Consider the following 20745-nt stretch of genomic DNA (forward strand, 5'->3'; position numbering starts at 1 on the left):
ACCGACTGAGTCACCCAGGCGCCCCAGCGATCACATATTGGAAAAAGAAAAGTAGTATGTACATAGAAAATAAAAATTCAGGAGAATAAGGAACAAACTAGTGAATGTTTCAAAGGTAGAGGAACTCTGACTTTCTGTAGTGTTTCAATTTTTATTTATCTTTAACATCATGAATGTACTGTTAGAAGCAGTAAAAAGCCAAGTTTTTTTTTTTTAAACATACTTTCTTAGATGCTATTGTTAGATATACCTATGTGTTAATTTTTATTATAATAAAGAACTGGGTATGGAATAAAGGTATCTTGATTTCCAGCATATAATGCATTCCACTATACCACAATGTCCTCCTCAGTCCATTGTACCGATAGGTTATGTTCAACGTAGTTCATATTGAAGAGTGTAATTTTGATCCTTTAACTTGAATGAATTTTATTGAAATGTTTAAATGGAATTTTATTACAACACGGATCAAAGGAGGAAGTCTTTGATCTGTGACTTCTAGAAATCCAAGTTTTTCCAGTTTCACTGTATGTGTACTTGATGAAAACATCCTTCTGGTAGCTCCCAATCTTATGCTGTTGAAAGTTCAGAAAAACTTGTAGTTGGCAATATTTCTCATTTGAAATGTCCTGAGTTTTGGCCTTAGTTAATGAAAAGCAGTTTTTCAGATCTGCTTTAAAGAGCACACATACTTTTATTTGTGTTTGTATAAAAGAACCGTACAAGGAGTGCGGGATGTGTAACGAGCGTCAGACATGCCTGAGAGGGAAGTAAGTGCACGAAAGCAGAGGCGGCATTCGTGTCCTGACTGGGTCTTCACGCAGCGTCCCTGTCCCAGGGTGCTTCTGTCTCTACTGTCGCATATGCTCTGCAGACTGTCATAGGGGTTATGGCGCGGTGTTTCTGATCTGTAGCCAATCGCTGTTTATGTCCGGCTGGCCTTTGGTTGAATGTCTTTCCAAGTGGCTCTGTGTAACATCTTTATTGCAACTTCTCTACCAATTTAATTATTTTACACTCCTATGATGGACTTTTTGGGAAATTATAGTTCATTTCATAGATTAAACAAATGGAATAGGACAAAGTGAGTCAGACTTGTTCTTTGGCTACCAAACTATACTGCTTTTTTAGGAAGTCTGGAGTTTGGTGTACTTTTTCTTGTAGTTATATATTGAAGTTTATTTATTTTGAGAGAGCGAGCGAGCAAGGGAGTGGCAGAGAGAGAGAGAGAGAGAGGGAGAGAGAGAATTCCAGGCAGGCTCTGCACTGTCAGCACAGAGCCCGATGCAGAGCTCAAACTCGCAAGCTGCAAGTTCATAAAATTTGAGTATCTAAAGTCACAGCCTCGTGTAAAAATATTAATCCTCAACATATACAGAAAGAGAATACCTTAACTTTTTATTATCTGCGATAAACTCACTTTTATGTTATCAGTGTTCTCTGTGTGTGGGGATAGCCGGCATCCTCAAAAAAGCAGCTTTGTGTACCATTTTGTTACATTGTATCATTGGATGACTTAGTTTTATGAACTGACTGGTGCTTTGTCCAAGGAACATCAATCACCCTGACCCTTCCCACACCAGTGTTTCTCAGTGTGACTAGCAGGTGCTTTGCTGTGCGATCTCCTTGGGTGCCTGTAACAAAATGAGGATTCCTGGGCTCCACCCAAGCATTCTTCTGAATCACAGCCCACAATCTCTGGGTATAAGGCCCAGAAATCTTCTACCCAAACTGTCTTATTTAGGTCATTATTATTGTTTTAAATTTCATTTTAGGGGCGCCTGAGTGGCTCGGTCAGTTAAGCGTCCGACTTCGGCTCAGGTCACGATCTCGCGGTCCGTGAGTTCGAGCCCCGCGTCGGGCTCTGTGCTGACAGCTCGGAGCCTGGAGCCTGTTTCGGATTCTGTGTCTCCTTCTCTCTCTGCCCCTCCCCTGTTCATGCTCTGTCTCTCTCTGTCTCAAAAATAAATAAACGTTAAAAAAAATTAAAAAATTCATTTTAGAGAGAGTGTGAGAGCAGGGGAGAGAGGCAGAGGAGAAAGAGAAAAAAAAATTTTTTTAAATTTATTTTGTGAGCGAGAGAAGGTACAAGTGGGGGAGGGGCAGAGAGAGAGGAAGAGAGAGAATGCCAAGCAGGCTCTGCACCATCAGGAGAGAGCCTGATGCCGGGCTCCAGCTCACAAACCGTGACATGATAACCTGAGCCCAAGTCGGACATGTAACCATCTGAGCTACCCAGGAGCCCCAAGAGAGAATCTTAAGTAGGCTGTGTGGAGCCTGACGCAGGGGTGCAATCCCACGACCCTGGGATCGTGACCTGATCTGAAATCAAGAGTTGGATGCTTAACTGAGCCACCGAGGTGCCCCTTATTTAGGTTATTCTTAATTACCTTAAAGTTTAAGAACTAGACCTTCTTCAGGAAGTCAAGATTTGTGCAAGTTGCAGTACTAGAAATTAACATGAGTCAGTCTGGTGACAATTCTGTGTATGTTTTGTTTCTGATAAAGAATGATTTTTAAAAAAATTTTTTTTTAACGTTTATTTATTTTGGAGACAGAGAGAGACAGAGCATGAACGGGGGAGGGTCAGAGAGAGGGGGAGACACAGAATCCGAAACAGGCTCCAGGCTCGGAGCTGTCAGCACAGAGCCCGATGCGGGGCTCGAACTCACGGACCGCGAGATCATGACCTGAGCCGAAGTCAGCCGCTTAACCGACTGAGCCACCTAGGCGCCCCAAGAATGATTTTTATTATTTTTTTTAACCAAGCTTAGTTGTAACTCTCCCATGCTGATGAGGGAAGGGTTCTGGGATCCTCCTTTTATACCCGTGTGTTTTGTTAGTTGTGTTGTGTTTAATCGGTTAACGACTTTATTATATTTTTTTACTCCACCCTATTTCCCCATTAGTTTAGGAATACTTTACTAATGCAGCGTTTTACTGAAATGGCTTCTGAATATTTTGAGAGTTACTTTAGGATAATAAATAGTACTTGAATCATTCATCTTTGAATGAGTTGTCGAAAGTTATTTCTGGCTTTTTCCACCCTTTGTGGTGAAGAGGACTGTTTCTCCCTAGCAAGTGTTGGAATGTTCTCTTCCAGTATGCTCTCTTTCCCCCCTCCTGTTTCCTGCTTCCCCTGTCCCTGCTTTGTAAACTTGGGGGCACATGTGATGGAATTAAAGATTTGTCCCACTGATTTTTAGGAAAATTCTACCTCATCATTGAGCTTGGGGAAGTCATAGTCATCAGCTGCTCCATTCACATTAAGTAGGATTACAAATAGCTTATTATAAAGATATCTTGTTATTCTCTTGCTCCTGAATGTGTAAAACAGGATATGGGATTTTTATAATGAGTGTTTTGTAAATGGGGAGGGGTTGGTGATGATTTAACTTTTTGGAGATAGACACACCTGTAAATTTCCCTCTTTATGTTGCCTTGTAAAGAATACTGTCTCATAGAACAAGAAATGACTTAAGTTTCATACAGTTAATTAAAAGCAAATAAAAAGCCTCAAACTAGCTACATTTTAAGCAGTCGTTTTAGCCATATGTCACAAACGACTGCTATGTCGAACAGTGGTGATGCAGATCATTTCTACCCTTGCAGAAAATTTTCTAGGGTGGTGCTATAGTAGACTGGCCATCTTTAAGAAGAGAGGAGGCAAATGAAAGAGCAAAATAACAGAAACCTGAGTTTCCACTGCTTCTTCTGTAATGCAACTTTTGCTCTCTTCTTGGACCCCTGATTATAAGTCAGAAGAAAGTCTTTTGTTTTGAATGTCACCCCTCTGACCCTGGTTTTCGATGTTGATTTCTGTTTCCTAGGCTGGGAGTGATGGTGAGAGCATAGGAAACTGCCCCTTTTCCCAGAGGCTCTTCATGATTCTGTGGCTCAAAGGAGTTGTATTTAGTGTCACAACCGTGGACCTGAAAAGGTAAGATTTTGTTGTGGTTGGAAATTAACCTGAGTGTATAGTGTTTTCAGTTTGAGCCTCTCTCCTCCCTATGTATGTATATGCTCTTTAAAGGAAATACATTTATTAAAGTTCAGCTGATTTGTGGACAACTTTAACTTGTGTAAGTATTATGGATAACTCACAGTATCAGTAAATTGCATTTACTGGCCACTCGGTCTTTTTAGGAACTTACTGTATGCTTACTCTTAACTTCAAGACCAGCACCAGGATCTTTGACTTTCCAGCGTAAACGTGGAACTATGAAGAACTTTCTAAGCAGACAGCTTCTTCATTTAAAAGGTGCTAAACTCATGGTGTATATTATCTGGATCCTTCAAGACAAGAGTGGGATTTTAGGAGGACGGATACGACTGTGGGCTATTTTATTTATTCTCCTTTACAGGGAACTGTCTGTAATATGATTTGAACCATATTTGGTTAAATATAATTGTGAAATAAGAGCCATTATCCATGGCACTGTGATTATTCTTGCTCGGTGAAGAGTTGTTTCTCACTCTGCCTCCACAGGCCCAAGTGGAGAGGACTGGGAAGGGCCCTGATAGGTAATAGGCTCCTTGTGTTCAGGAGCCCCTCTGTTCTTCCTCGGCAAATAGGCTCGACGTGAAGAACATTCATACTTAGGGGAAAAGAAGAGATTGGTTTATTTATTAAAAAGAATTTTTTTTTTTTAATGTTTACTTCTGAGAGAGAGAGCACAAGTGGGGGAGGGGCACAGAGAGAGGGAGATGCAGAATCCGAAGCAGGCTCCAGGCTCTGAGGTGTCAGCACAGAGCCCGATGCGGGACTCGAACCCACAGACTGCGAGATCATGACCTGAGCTGAAGTCGACGCTTAACTGACTGAGCCCCCCAGGCGTCCCGAAAAGACGAGATTTAAATCAAGGGGTAAGAGCAGTGATAACAAAAGGAAATCTAGGATTGGGCAGTGGAAATGTATGCCTCTTGCACACATGCAACAACATGGCTTGTTGCTCATTTTTTTAAGCATTATCAGTCACGAACAGCGTCCAGGAAAAAACATGGGTGGCAGAAGTCATGCATGTTATCCCTCTGGGCGTCACAAAGCGAGAGTTTTATCATCCCATTTCCAGTTCCAGGCTAGCATTCCCTGCATTTCTGTCGGTAGCTTAAACTTTATTCTTTACTTACTGCTAGTGCCCTTATTTGAGATTTTGGAGTCTTAAAATTTATTTACTGAAAATAATCCAGGAAGTCGTCCAGGAACCCGTTAATTATGTGTATGAAGGCAGAGGTAAGGTAAGCCTTTGGGGACAGTAAGAGTTAAAACTATAGTCTGTTTCAAAGGTGTGCCCACCTCACATTGGACAGAGCTGTTGGAAGAATGAAATAATTCAAGTAGTTCCCCTTCTGTGACTGTTCCCCCCCCCCCCCCCCCACCCATGCATTCAAAAAGCAAGTTTCCCAGTGTAACTTCTAAAAATAGACCATGCTACCAGGCACACACCCTTACTGTGTCTTAAAATACACGGATTTCTCCTATTCCATTTTTGGCTTGGAGCAAGTGAGTTGGCGGCCGTGCTTCGAAAAAGCCTTCTTTGAGCAGCTCAACACAGTGCGTGATTGTGGCACAGACCAGCAACAGTGCCATAAACGAAGGGAGTCCGGTTCAGGAAAGGAAGTGAGCTCATAATGGCTCTTTCACTCTTCCTGTACAAACCCTTGGCGGCATTATTTCTGCGCGTGGATTGATATTTGAGGATGTGTATGTGTCTCAGAGTAATACACCCTGCGTGTGAAAAGTGACACGTGGCAGGTAGGATTGAGGGATTCAAGGCTCCCTCCTCAGTGAGGATCACCCCCCAGAGAAGCTGTCTGTTTCTGTCCTGCTTTGCGTGAAACCAACAGCACTTGACACTGGAGCCTGTATTTCGTAGTTTCCTTCAGAAATCTTGGGTCTACAGTACATCCAAAACCTTCTCAAGGGCAGTTATACACGTATAAGGAGCACCTGGTAACGAATCCGTGCCACCTCCAGCCCCTGGTCGGCAGCTTCCGCTTCGCAGATACCGTCGCATCTAGGTTTGGTCTTTATCCTTCCAGACCTTTTCAGTGAGTTAAGACACTTAAAGTCTTGAGTCAGATTTAAAGAGAGTGAACGCTGGCTCAAAACATCGTGTGAAATGAAGTTGTCACAGAGGAATCGAGCATCCTGTAGTAAAAAAAAAAAAAAAAAAAAAAAAAAGTACCTCTCACAGTATGTTCTTAACTTTAAAAACTTTAGACAGGACCGTTTCTAAAAAGCTGCGGGGGAGAAAATGCCTACGGTGCTGATTTTCCTGCTTTTCCCGGTAATTGTCTAATTCCTCGGTGAGGACTGCCGACCGCCCCACAGACCGGTGGAGAGCAGTTGGACTCAACTGAGAGCTATTTCGGGGCCCACTCTGTGCTCTGAAAAAAGTATTGTTCCGTGACATTTCATCCATAAGAACAAGCCAGTTTCTCGTTCTGGCAGTGTATGACACGTTCTCTTTGAATCTCAATTGATGTTAATGACCGTGCTGGTGGTATTCATGAGCCCCTGTGAGGCTTAGAACAATCCCCCTCGGCTTGCCTGCCAGTGCTGCCTTAATGCTTTAGTGGGAGTCATTCCTAAACCTCATTTTCTGTTCATGCTGCAATTGTATTGCAGAATTGGAGATTAAAAAAAAAAAAAGTGCTCAGGCTTCAGAAGGAATTTGGGCTTTACATCAGCCACCATTTAAGCATGATCTTCAGATGAATAGAAACGAAAATATTAAAATTGGGAGTATATTTAAAGGTGTTACCACATGTCATCAAATGGGGAGCAATGGATTAGGGATAGAGACCTGGTTCCGTGTAGAGAGAGCCCTGTCACTTATTTCCGTGGGACCTCGGGCAAGATGCCTGTCTTCTCTGGAGGTCAGTTACCTTGTTTCTAAATTCAGGAAAAAGGAAGGAAAAAATAAGATTTCCCCAGTGTCTACTGTGTACTCAACGCTGTTCAGGGTACTTTTTACTACTCATCAAACCATTTTCAGACACTTCTGTTGAATAGAATTCATTGTCTCATATCATACTGGCTGGACGGGTTTGTGGCAGTGATGAAAATCTTTGAAGACTTCTGCTACCTTCATTATACTTAATTATAAAAATTTTAAATCAACGATTAGTATCTTTGGAGCACAGATAAGCCTGAGAGGCAGGCAAGGGGAGGAGAAAGAAGGAAGAATGACAACAGTAGACTCCCCATCCCCTGTCTCTCTGTCTCTGTGTCTCTCTCTCTCTCTGTCTCTCTCTCTCTCTCTCTCTCTCTCTCACACACACACACGCGCGCGCGCGCGCGCGCACCTGTTCACATGCTGAGACCCTGACTTGGATATATCTAAGTGTGGCCATATTTTGTCACATGTTTGTTAGGTAAGCTTTTCTAGTTTTGGGGAATGAGAGGAGAAATGAAAACGTTAAGAAATGAACCTTTTTTTTAGGTTTACTTATTTATTTTGAGAGAAGATGCATGTGCGGGAGGAGCACACAGGGAAGTGGGTGGGGGAGAGAATCCCAAGCAGCGGAGTCGGACGTGGGGCTCAAACTCATGAACCGTGAGATCATGACCTGAGCCCAAATCAGGAGTTAGACGCTTAACCAACTGAGCCACCCAGGCGCCCTAGAAATCAGCTTTTTGTTGTCAAAGTGGTGGTATATTACCAGTGAATAAAATCCCTCCTCTGTGATGTTCTCTGAGAAAATAAATAAATTGGAGAAGACTGCTTTTAAAAATTATGGGAGATATGGGGCGCCTGGGTGGTTCAGTCGGTTAAGCATCCATCTGACTTTGGCTCAGGTCATGATCTCACGGTTTGTGAGCTCTGTGAGCCCACATCGGGCTCTGTGCTGACAGCTCAGGGCCTGGAGCCTGCTTCACATTCTGTCTCTGTCTCTCTCTGCCCCTCCGCTGCTCATGCTCTGTCTCTGTCTCTCAAAAATAAATAAACATTTAAAAAAATTTATTAAAAAAAAGTCTGGGAAATACACGTTTCCATTTTCCCATTTCCACCGTAACCTCTGAAACTTGCCTATCATTTGCATTGTCATAAATGATTTCCTTCTGCTTCACATGCTGATACACCATTCGTAAGGGACTGTGTAAGACTCACTTGTAAGTTGCCATAATAATAGCATAAAGTTTTGGATGATTATTAGGACAGTTTAAACTTTAACAATTTTGTAATCATTTAACAAGTTACCACGGAGCTATAAAACTGATAGTTCTGCGTGTTCTTGAGAGGCATTTATAGACTCAGAACAAAATCTGATTTCTAGATTCTTCAGGTAGTTTGCTTTTGTTATCATGTCTCTGTGATTCTACCCTTCTGAAAACTGTCTTCAGCAAGTTGAGAGATCAGTTTGGTTTCCAGGTGGTGACAACAGTGTGAATGACACATGCAGAGAGACTAAATGGAATGGAACAGGCCAGCCTTTTAGAGAAATCATCCATTGCCTGCTACTGGCCAGTCAGGAAGGTACAGACTCCATTCTTTCCCTTTGTAAAGTTGACTTGAGCGACACGAAGCCCTTGTTACCACGACAAATCAAGATGTGTGTCTCATGAACGCATTATGAATCATATGTACACCCCGTGTGTAGTGTTTTGAGCGGGGGGAAGGGTCAGAAACACGGAGAGAGAGAGACAGACAGACAGCCACGGACAGTCATAGAGAGAGAGAGCTTCACTGCCACGTCTTTATGTTCTTTTTCAAAATGACTTCAAAGATGGTAAATCCTGTTGAGGTGGTTAAGAGCTGAATTAGAAAAATGGATTAATGGTGGAGGTACTCCTAAACTTAGTGTAAACTCTATAAACTGTGTTGAAGAACTCTCTTAAGAATTATTGAAGTTGTGTTTGAAACCAGGTCGTGGGTGCTGTTTTGTTTTAACATGATTGATCCACAGATTGACACTAAAGTAGACGAAGGTTTGGCAGAAGAAAATCCTTTAACTGGTTGAACTGGGTCACATAGGCAAATGCTTAGTAACTGGGACCTTGGCGCGTATGTTTTGGTGAATCCATGACTCATTCATTCAGTTGGTGACTTTAGTATTAGACTATAGCAAACCTAGAGAAGAATAATTAAAAGGAGCACAGTGTTCTGAAACCAAGGATTTTTGGTGTTAACTTTTTTCCCCCATACTTGCCATACAGTGTTCAATCTTCTCTTGATTTGTATGGATGAATTTTATGTCTTGAAAAGCAGTACCTTCAAAAGGAACTCAATGAAGAATATAAGGTCTACGTACTTAGTATTTTTGTTTTCTCCATTTAGTGGAGTCAGCTAGTTACAGATAGGTCATCTTTAAGAACCGGCTCCAGTGTCCTGGGACTATACTGTGCTCATCTTCTAAGAAGCAGCTGGACCTGAGTCACCTGCCCGGTGTTCTCCAATTGTTGCAAGTGTACTGAATTAACTTTCAATTGAAGTTAAGCCACTTAAGTTGCTTAAAGTATTAGGTCCTATGAGGTTCCTCCTCTGTCTCTTGTATTCGTTTGTTTCTCTTTATTTTTCCTTTTCTTCATCTAGAAGCAAAACGGGAGAGAATAGAATATGTTTGTCCATCTACTATGACAAAGAAAAAGACTACTCAGATAAGTAACATTAAGAAAAAAAGAAAAGACACCTCAAACATTGAAGAGTATTTGTGCTCTTATCTCAAAGCACGAATTATATGCACTTTGCTTTTTCTAGATGTCACTTAAGGAAAACATCTGAATGGGCTTGAATGAATCATTGAGTATTTATTAAAGGGCTTTTATGAAATAAGCCAAGGATGGCCTGACATGTTTAGCCGTTGCCTGTGTTTCAGTTTCATGTCTGTCACGCTGCACTTCTGAAATGTTAAGTTTCTATGAAGCATCTGTAAAGTGAACCTTGTGGGTCAAACAACACCTGAGGCCTTGGAGTGCCAGGGGAGATTCTGCCTGGTTGATGACCTGATAAAGCTTCTAAGTCACCTCAGTGTTTGCAACTTGAACATTTATTTGAAGTCCACTATTCCGTTGAGAGGCATTCAAGTTTCTTCTCAAATTTGCTTTCACTTGGGGTAAGGACCTAACATGGTTCTCCTTCACGTCAACACTTAATCCTGGAAAATAGTTTCGTCACCTTTGGTTTTTCAAAATCTAGATAGGCTTTTGGCAGAAACAAAACGGACTATCCACTAGTCCCTAATATGAACAGAACATTGGTAATCGCGTGCCTGGTTTCACTTCACTTATAAGCCTCTATTAATCAGATTTCTTATTACCAGTCAGCTAATGCTAGATAGCCGGTTCTGAACCATCAGACTCAAGTAGAGTTTAAAAACCGCCTGTCTCATCTCCTGCAGCATGCTGTGTTAGCGTGCTACTGAAAGCCGTCGTGGATTTCCTTTGCGTACTTTGGTTTAGTTCGGTTTCATAGGCCTTATTTGATTTGATCTTCACAGGCAGAGCAGGGCTTATGTCCACAGTGCAGAGGAGGAAATCCAGAGGCCGTGATTTCCTTAGTCACACAGCTGGTGGATGGATGGCAGAACTATTCAATTTGAGACTTGAACCACATCCTTTTGATTCAGTCTTTGGCTCTTTCTTCTCTGCCATGCCAACTTTATCCCTCCTCTAATAAATTTGTTCGGAGAGCTAAAAGCTGTTACAATTTATTATAGAAGTAATAGCTGTTACTTATTTTGCTGCCCTCCCTCCATGTTGTTTTAAAGCATCAGTCCCTTTCTTCCCCTTTGTCTAACTCTACCCTGTTCATGAAAAAATTATTTGTGAAACACACAGACGTATGTTGTTATTACCTTACATTTAGGCATTAATCGACTGCTAGTCATAAAAATGCGGATGGATAGGTTTTATAACGTGGGAACAAAACGAGTCTTTTTTTTTAACTTTAAAATGTTGAGATTTGAAAATAAATTGTTTAAACCCTGAACTGTTAGGGTTTCTGGACCGTTGGTAACGTACAGGGTCTTCCCGAGTTGAGCAGGAAATGGAGGGTAGCTGGGAACAGTCGTGAGCTGTGAGCTGGAACGTGAGGGGGCTTGAAGACCAAAGGTGACACGGCCGTGGACCTGCCGGGCCCGTTGGTGATCACAGATGAACAGATGGTCAGGGTGAGGCGTGAAAAGGAATAACTGAACAAACCAAAGAAATGACGCCTGGAAAAGGACCTGCTCCGACCTGGATTCTTACATGAGTTCGGGAGTCTCACAGGCTACACCACTGCTTAAGTATGTGTGCAGCCGGAAGACTGTTCAGCTCTCGTGATTCCAGTCATTTTGTGCTCAGCTTTACCTTTTCAGACCAAAGTATGCTCAGGAAAGGAATCAGAATTGCACATCAAATCAGATTTTGACTTTTAAAAGCCCTCTTTTAGAGCTTAGGTTCTTACACAAGTCATAGAAAATGCGTCTTCTTTTTCTTTGGCTTGAAAGGGAGATGGGCTCTAGAGCTTGGGTTGAGGGGGCTTGGAGTTAGAAAATTTGGACTAAGCAGACATTAATAAGTCTCTTTGTTTTTGGAATGTAGTCATAAGGAGATGAAGTGCTTTCTAAACCTAAATGGGGGTGTAGGGAGAAAAAAAAGGAGAGGGACAGAGAAGGAATATGAATAAGACCAAGGGAAATTGATAAGCTGGGATGAGACGTTGGGGCACACACTGTTTTAAACATTATTTTCAGTGACAAAGTATTTCACCTTCATGATGCATTAAAAGACATCCTTTAAGGGGCACCTGGGTGGCTCAGTTGGTTGAGTGTTCTACTCTTGATTTTGGCTCAGGTCATGATCTCACAGTTCATGGGTTTGGGCCCATGTCTCTCTGTCTCTCAAATAAACATAAAAAAAAAAAAGGGTGAGCTTTAAAAACAAAAGATATCCTTTTAAATTCTGTGCATTTGTGATAGGGAAGGGCTATAATAGTATGTGGGGGAAAAGTTGCTTGAAGCAATATATTGCTTTTTTAACATTTAAGTTTCTTAAGGTTTATCTTTTTAATTTTGAAACTTTTCAAACATACACAAGAATAGAATAAACTTCCCCACAACTTCAACTCAGTTATCAAGATTTTACCCATTTGCTGTGTCCCTATTTTTTCTAATAAGTTTCAAAGCAAATCCCACTGTCATTCCAACCCTGCACCCTTCACTGTATGTCTCCAAATAGTAGGGACATTTTCTTACCCAACCACACTGCCATTATCACGTCTAGTCCCCAGCATATGATCCGATCTCCCTGGTTGTCTCCATAGTATCTTTTTTCTTTGACTGCTTTCTTCAAATCAGGATCTAAACAAATTCTACTCATTACATTTGGTTGTTATGTCTCTTAAATTTTTCTTAATCTGCAACAGTCCTTTCCAACCCCCATTTGTGACTTTTTTCCCTCATGCCATTGACTGGTGGAAATCCATTCCGTTGAACTGCAGAACGTCCCAAATTCTGTATTTGGCTGATGGCTTCTTTGTGGTATCATTTAACTTTGTTCAGCAACTCCTCATGTTTCCTGCAAATGAACTTTTTGGTCTCAGAAGTCCTTTATACACTTAAATTATTTGAGGACCTCAAAGAGCTTTCAATTGTGTGGGTTGTATCTGTCAACTTTACTGTATTAGAAATTAAAGCTGAGAAATTAAAAAAACATTTACTAGGTAGAACAACCATGAACCTATTATTATCACAAAAAATATGTCTTAAAAAATGTATTTTCCAAAACAATGGCATTGCTTTCCATTTTTGTACATCTCTCATGTCTGCCTTCATAGAAGACAGATTCTCATATCTGTTTCCGTATACGTTACCTTGGGACATCACACACCAGGTAGTCTATGGATAACTCTGTAGGCATGAAAGAATGAGGGTGAAGAAAGTAAGTGACGTGTTAGTATTATGAGAATGGTTTTGACTTTATGGACCACCTGGTGAAAGGGTCGCCTAGACCACATTTTAAGAGACAGCTGCCTTAAGAGACTTGATTCTAGATTCAGGGGCCACTTTTTTGTAAGAATACCTCCCAGATGGTGATGTACGCTCCGTATTTTATCATTAGGATCACACTGTATTGGGTCATATTATTGATTCTAGGATTCACTGATGGGTTCAGGTGAGCCACTGTGATTTTTAATAGGGTGGTACCAGTGTTCTGTGGTATTAGTAGCTGTAAGTATCCAATTTTGCCGTCTTTATCAGTGTTCTATGTATTTTCAGTTTTCCCTAATTAATAGGAAGGAACTGTCGTCATAGTTTCCTCTTGAATTTCTTTGGTAATTGGTTTTTTGTTTTGTTCTTACATTTTTCCACGTGTCCACTTACTTTATCTATCGTGTATTAATTTCTTTTGACTCCTACCTGTTTGACTTGTTGATGGCTTTTTAACGAATTTAGACAAAATTCTCATCTAATACATATTTTAAGCCTTTCCTGTTCGCTATCCTGTTTTGCCCTTTCTGTGTTGCATCTTACTTTTGGTTATGCTATCTCTTACGTACTGAAGTCATTTTGACTGGTGATCTCTTTCCTCGCTGAGAGTGGACTTCTAGGAAAGTGGAAAATTGGTAGCACTGAATTAGAATCTTGTAGTTGGAAAAGGCTGTATGAATCAGCTGCTCTTGTTCCGTGTTTTACAAAAAGAAAAGGAAGACCCAGAAAAGTTATGGTTTATGCCATGTCTACACAATGAGTGGGTGCCACAGTTGAGACTAGAGACCGTTTTCTCTCATTCTACCACCGTTTCTTTCTTTTTTTGAAATTTTTTTGAAATGTTATTTATTTTTGAAGGAGAGAGAGAGAGAGAGAGAGCGCACGAGTGGGGGAGGAGCAGGGAGAGAGGGAGACACAGAATCCAAAGCAGGCTCTAGGCTCTAGGCTGTCAGAACAGAGCCAGACTTGGGCCTCGAACTCACAGACTGTGAGATCATGACCTGAGCCAAAGTCGGACGCTTCACCGACTGAGCCACCCAGGCGCCCCTCTTCCACTGTTTCTAATAAGCACTTCCGTTAAATTTGGAATGAGAATGGGGGACTTGTCTTTTGGTTAAAAATCAAAGATTTCTGATTTTCTTACCATGAATTTTGTGCTTTGTGAAGGTTCGCGTCTTATTAGAAGAGCAGTGCAGCTGTTGTACTTAGTGGAAAAAGTACTATTTCTTATTCATTTTTACATACTTTAACATTTAGAACCACTCTGAGTATTTAAAGTATTGTTGCCTTCCCAGAGTAGAAAATGATCCAGTTTTGACCACTGTTTTGCCCAACAGGAAGCCTGCTGACCTGCAGAACTTGGCTCCTGGGACCCACCCACCATTTATAACTTTCAACAATGAAGTCAAAACGGATGTAAATAAGATTGAAGAATTTCTCGAAGAAGTCTTATGCCCTCCCAAGTGAGTATCAAAAAAATGCGTACGGAAGTATTGCCATCTCTTTAAAGTTTGGTCTTTTCTGGCCCTTGGGGCCCTTTCTCCGGATGGTCCTGGGGTCAAAGTCTTACAGCAAGCATTAAGGTGCAGTGGCTGGGCTTCCCTTCATTCATTATAATTCATGCTCCACAGATGTCAGAACTGGCTTCTGTCAGAACTGGCTTCTGGCTCGGCCAATAAGCCTAGATAAGAGTACACACTGAAGGCGGGTTTGAGACGTGGGAGCTACGTTAGGTTAGCTCTGGTTATTTGAGGGGTAGTGGTCCCAAACTGAGAAGTTTGGGAAGGAGAAGAGATGGAGAGAGAGGTTCAGATGGAACCTAGCCAGAACGGCTGAGCAGGAGTGTGGAATACGTTGTTGGGGGATTCCTCATCAGGGCATTTTTTTTTTTTTTTTAACTTTTTTTTTTCAACGTTTTTTATTTATTTTTGGGACAGAGAGAGACAGAGCATGAACGGGGGAGGGGCAGAGAGAGAGGGAGACACAGAATCGGAAACAGGTTCCAGGCTCCGAGCCATCAGCCCAGAGCCTGACGCGGGGCTCGAACTCACGGACCGCGAGATCGTGACCTGGCCGAAGTCGGACGCTCAACCGACTGCGCCACCCAGGCGCCCCCCTCATCAGGGCATTTTAAAGGTAGCTGTCTAAAGCTGTCACCCAAGGGAATTGACTTCAGACTGTGTCCCTGGGATTCAGTTTTTATTTATGTATTTCTTTGAGCTGTTATAGATTCCCAGGCCCTGCACATTAGCCCACGTGGTTAATGATTTTGAAGTACTCAACTATATTTCCTACAATGTGAGGTACCCTTGAGGGACAGATGGACTGTGGTGACAGTTACCCGCATTGCACATGTGCAGTGTTGCATCCTGCTATAATCCTGGCATAGGTTCAATGCATTATGGATTTCTTTTAGACTTTTCTGGTGCCATCATCCTGAAAACAGAATTGTTTTTCTTCTGGCCTGGGGCTTTCTTGCTAGTTGATCTGACTTTTACTCTCCATATCCAGATAAATTTCCCAGGAATGGGATTATTGGGTCAGAGGGTTCTAAAACAATTGGTTCCTCAGAACTCACTCGCTCATTTATGCTACAACCAAAGCCCTCTGAATACAGTAGTGAGTAAGACACAGTTCCTACCCTCAGGAAGCGCGGTCCATTATGGATGGAGAGGGGGTGGTGGCATGGTGAAGGGAAGTGAGTGGAGGCAGGAAAGGCTTTAGAAAAGAGACAATACCTGGCTTAAGCTTTAATGAACAAAAAGTGGCATCCTGCAGGTGAACGAAGGAGAGAGATGGGCAGTCTAGGCTTTCCACAACTGTAGCGACGATTTTCATTATTCCTTCTTGTTGTTTTTCTCAGAGGGAACAGACATTAAGATAATAGATGATAGTAGAACTAATATCAAAAATACTCAAGTTTCTTAGCATTCAGTGCTCTGTGAGACATCACAGCTTCTTGAATCGGACCTGGAAAATACACATTTTCACTTTGCTTTTTATATACAGAAATTTCAGCTCCATTTTGTTTGGGCATGTTCACAGAGATACTCTAACCAGAGATGGTCTTTTTTTCACTTTAAATAATTTAAAACTTGGAAAACTTTCTAAAAAAAAATCAGTAAAGAAAAAAAAAAAGTATCTGGAGATCTTTCTGTCCTAAAAGGTTCACAATGTGCTGAATTCTCTCTAAGGGTATTTTTTAAAAATCATTTTATTTTTTTTTCATCATGCTGAATGTACTCTTTTTTTTTTTTGAAATGTTTATTTTGGGAAAGAGAGAGCGCGCATGTGCACAAGTGAGCGGAGGAGAGAAAGGGAGAGAGAGACGGAGAGAGAGGATCTCAAGTTGGCTCCACACGGCACGGAGCCCAACACAGTTGGTGTCGTTGTCACAAGTGTGAGATGTCACAAGTGTGAGATCATGACCTGAGCTGAAATCAAGCGTTGGACACTTAACCACCTGAGCCACCCAGGGGCCCCCTAAGTGTACTCTTTAATCCCCATGCCTTATTCCCATTATATTCCTTGTTTTTATGCTGTAGTTTATATTCTGAAGAGTTTCTTTTTTTAAATTTTTTAATTTTTTTCAATGTTTATTTAATTTTTGAGAGACAGAGAGAGGCAGAGTGCGAGCAGGGGAGGGGCAGAGAGAGGGGGAGACACAGGATCCAAAGCAGGCTCCAGGCTCTGAGCTGTCAGCATGGAGCCCGATGCGGGGCTCAAACTCACCAACCCTTGAGATCATAACCTGAGCCGAAGTCAGCACTGAACCGACCTAGCCACCCAGGTGCCCCTCTTCTGAAGGGTTTCTTTAAATTTCACTCTGTAGAAGGGAGTATTTTTTGATGTTGCTGATGGCTCTGCTGTTTAAATTAACCAACGTTCAAGTGCCAATTATGTGCCGTGCGCTGTGCATTATGGATTATGTTTGTGGACGATCTCTGTCCTCTCAAAGACTTTATGGAGAAACTGAGGGCGAGTAACCTACGTAGCCTGTCCATGGTCTTAACAGTCACTGGTGGCAGAGCTGGCTCCAAAGCCAGGCCTATATGACTTCCAAAACCTGTGTTTCCTCTATTTTCTTCCTTCTAGTTTTCTCCTCTTTATGTTGTTGAGCTTGACTTTTATAAAAGAGGTGAAATGTAAGTCTTTAGTTGGATTGTGCTTTAGCGAGTATAAAATTGTAGGCTAGTTCAAGTTGGGAGGAAGGGCAGGAAAAAAATCAAAGCTTCCTGTGATGAGCCCGTGGGACCGAAGGTGTTTGTCAAACTTAATTCGATGAATCCTGTTTAAGAAATAGGTGAGGCTTAACTTGTGATGAGTTTTTATGTATATGCATTGGAAAAGCACGTTTGGATGGGCAGGGGCTTCCCCTTACTGGGCCCTGCGGCCCCTACTGTGAGGTGCTGATGAACAGCAGAGTCTCTGTTGGGCACAATTGTTTCTGGAAGATGAGCAGGAGGAGGAAGGAAGTTCTTTCCCGGACCACCACGGGCATCCCTTTCCCTTCCTGTGGTGTTCTAGGGCGTTCAGGGACTGCCCTGGCTCATTGCCTTTCCTCTCAAGGACAAGAAGGTCTTTAGTCCTTAACTACTGCTGACGCTCCTCACTCCCTGATTGAGAGCCTTCGTGTTTCTAGACTGGATGAAGAGAAAAGGCAGAGGAGTTGCCCAAGCTGGCAGACCAGAAGCTAGCATTTCTAATAACATGTTTTTGGCATTTGATGGTACTGAGAACAGAGTGTTTTTATGTGAGCACTTCTGATTCGATCATGACAAATATAAATACAGGCAACTGTTTGTTCTAGAGTTGTTTAGAATTTAGTGAAAAGCTTAAATCCAGGAATTTTTTTTTTTTTTTTTTTTTTTTTTGCTGGTCTGTTAACCAGCATACATAGAAGAAACTTTCTCTTTCTTTTCCTCTGGGGAAAGTATTTATAAATATATAACTAATTCCCCTTGCTTGAATTAAGGAACTACTTTGCCAAAAAAGCTTTCAAAAAAGCTTTGAAACTTGGGAGTTTTAACTGAAGCAGACCGGTATACTTGGCTAACTTACTGATAAAAAAAAAAAAAGAAGGATAGAGGAAGTTAGATAATTTTGGAGATGAGCTCTGTAAAGGGTTATTCTTTTTTTTTTTTTTTTTTTTTTAATGTTTGTATATTTTTGAGAGAGAGCGAGAGAGAGCAGGGGAGGGACAGAGAGAGAGGGAGACATAGAATCCGAAGCAGGCTCCAGGCTCTGAGCTCTCAGCACAGAGACCGACCTGGGGCTCGAACTCACAACAGTCGAGGTCATGGCCTGAGCTGAGGTTGGCCGATCAACCAACTGAGCTGTCCGGGCTCTAATCTTAAACCCCTAATCCTGTTTTTGTTGTTTTTTTTTTAAAGTGAGAAATACAATGAAAGTTGAATTTACAGGGATAATTTAATGTGTTGTATACTCAGACTTTATTCTTATATTCACATGAGAAAGAAAATGCCTGAGATCTTTCCTAAAAGGATGGGAGTATTCATAGCTAGTCTTACCATTCACAGTCTGTGATGTAATACAGAATAAAGGACTGATCTGAAAGTCTTTGTACCCTGGATGCTCATCCCCGTGGTGTTGCTGACAGGTAGCCTTTTGTTAATTACTTGCCTTCCTTTTTGTTAAATGTTGAAATGAAAGTTCTCAGTCGAAGTTTTGCTTTATCAAGCTGTTTGGGAAAGTGAATAATGATGAATTGTTAAAATCCAGTATTTGAGGAAATGCAAAATGAACTGGCAACTGATTTTGGACCTCTTGGTTTAGAATTTGCTTTATCTTTCAGAGACCCCAATCTGTCCTAAAACAAAAGCAAAAACAATACTTGGAGACAGGAAACCTGGGTTTTAGTTTGCCAATACTTTTAACTAGTCTAGGGATTTGGGGACCAAGAATGTGAGCTTTCTGGAATAGAATTTCCTTTTAGGCAAAATGAGAATTTGAGGTGGTCTCTTGTAAGTATTCTATCGATTAAATAGTACAAATTTAATGGTTTGTCTTGGAGAAGAGTAGGGTATGCCTAACCTGCTTTAGAGGACAGTTTTTATTTTTTAAGAATCATAATAGCATCTGTTTTCATATGGTTAAGGATATGCTGATTGCAAATCCTTCTTCATTCTTCCCTGTTAATTAAAATAGGTCTTTAGTAAATTTGCCTCTGTGTGCTCATCATTATATCCCCTACACCTACAACAATGCCTGACAGTGCAGGCCCATAATAATTAGAATAAATGAATATATGTGAGTAATGAATATATAAATGATCTACAATTTAAGCCTACCTTCACGCCTCTTATTTTGAGAATTAGGAAGTGAACTTTATTAGAAAAAGTAGGTACAGCTAAATATTGGGTGGGGAAAAGAAGAATAATTATGGAAACTTGGCTAGAGGAAAACATAGATGTATTGAAGAGGCACGTAGGTTCCTTGCGCTATTTTTTGTTTGGAATGAATCAATGAAGTTACTGTATTACAGGCAGTAAAAACATTTAAACTGGAGGCTGTTGTTTTTATACTCGAGGGGACTTCAGGGAGGTGAACCTGGAATTAACTCTTTCAGCCCAAAGCCGGGGGCAAAAAAAGAGAGAGAGAAAGAGAGGGTAAGGTTTTCTATAGTTAAGAGGGAAAAAAAAATTATTATATATTATTAATGTAGTATACATTATACTGTATGAAATTCATCGTTCATTGAAGAATTTGTTCTGTAAATATTTCTGTTTATAAGAGAAATCTTTAAGCTTAACAGTTGAGAGTTACTAAAATGAAAGACAAATGGAGCCTATGAGTATTCAGTAGATACTTTATAATCTCCTTACCCATGTAGTCCTCTGTCCAGATTTTTAGATGTACCTGTCCTTGATTTCAGAATCGCAGATGTAAAAAAATATGAATATAAAAGCTAACCAGAAACTATAGCTTGCAAGTAAATTAAATTTCTACCTAAAAATACCTCACCTTCATTTTTAATTTTAAAGAAGTGGAAAGACCGCATCCTAAAATATCTGAGGAAATCAAAGTTCGTAGTTTCATGTCAGATTTTTCCCAAAGTCTTACTCCCCCAGGCCCACTTTCCAGGGAAATTTGGCAGGGCCTTTGAGGAGATGAATCTGTCTTCCTACTGGGGTGCTGCTGATGGTCTGAATTCCTGTGGCCGCCAACTCCCTGAGTGCGTGCGACTCCGCCCAAGGGAAGAGGGAGGAGCTGAGCCTTTTCACATGTATTTTCCAATTTGAGCAAGAAATAGACACTGAGTATGTGTGTTTGGGATTTAAATATGCAAAATACACATCTGTGTGTGTGTGTGTGTGTGTGTGTGTGTGTGTGTAAAGTTATGTCTCATGTCAAAGTAGACCAACTTTGTAACAACACAACAGAACACTTGTTAGCAAAATTACCGGGCAACTTCTCTTCCTGTTGCCCAGTGCCACCCTTACAATGTCTAATACAGGGAAGGTTTTGGAAAATCCCGAGCGTGGGATTGAAGTGAGTGGTCCGCTTCCTGCTGTTTTTGTCTTGACCAAAATGCCTGATCTTTCCCGCTGTCGGGATTCTCTGGCACTGCTGCATGGGGTGGTTCAGGGCAGGGCACACACCAAGAATCTGGTTGGCATCTCTGTTTCAAGAAAGCTCCGTAGTTAAAATGTGGCTGGTGCAAGCGGAGGAGGGGACTTTTTAACTTGACGTAACACTGGTTGATCGAAATTCCTGTCCAGATAGCCAGCCACACATCACTAGTGGCTACCCTACTGGGAAGTTCAGATATAGAATATTTCCTTCATTACAGAAAGTTCTTTTGGA

The 20745-nt window shown here is 41.3% G+C and overlaps 1 protein-coding gene across 4 annotated transcripts in view; it reads left to right on the top strand.

The window, feature by feature from the left end:
* The window catches only part of CLIC4 (chloride intracellular channel 4), a 65404-nt gene that overhangs the window by 32675 nt on the left and 11984 nt on the right, over positions 1-20745 (top strand). For all 4 annotated transcript variants that reach the window (XM_042950516.1, XM_042950517.1, XM_042950518.1 and 1 more), the window contains exons 2-3: positions 3831-3940; positions 14256-14381. In XM_042950516.1, coding sequence (XP_042806450.1) covers positions 3831-3940; positions 14256-14381 — 236 coding nt within the window. The remainder of the gene's footprint in view (positions 1-3830; positions 3941-14255; positions 14382-20745) is intronic.

This window comes from Panthera leo, chromosome C1, assembly GCF_018350215.1.
Source record: "Panthera leo isolate Ple1 chromosome C1, P.leo_Ple1_pat1.1, whole genome shotgun sequence".
NCBI classification, from domain to species: domain Eukaryota; kingdom Metazoa; phylum Chordata; class Mammalia; order Carnivora; family Felidae; genus Panthera; species Panthera leo.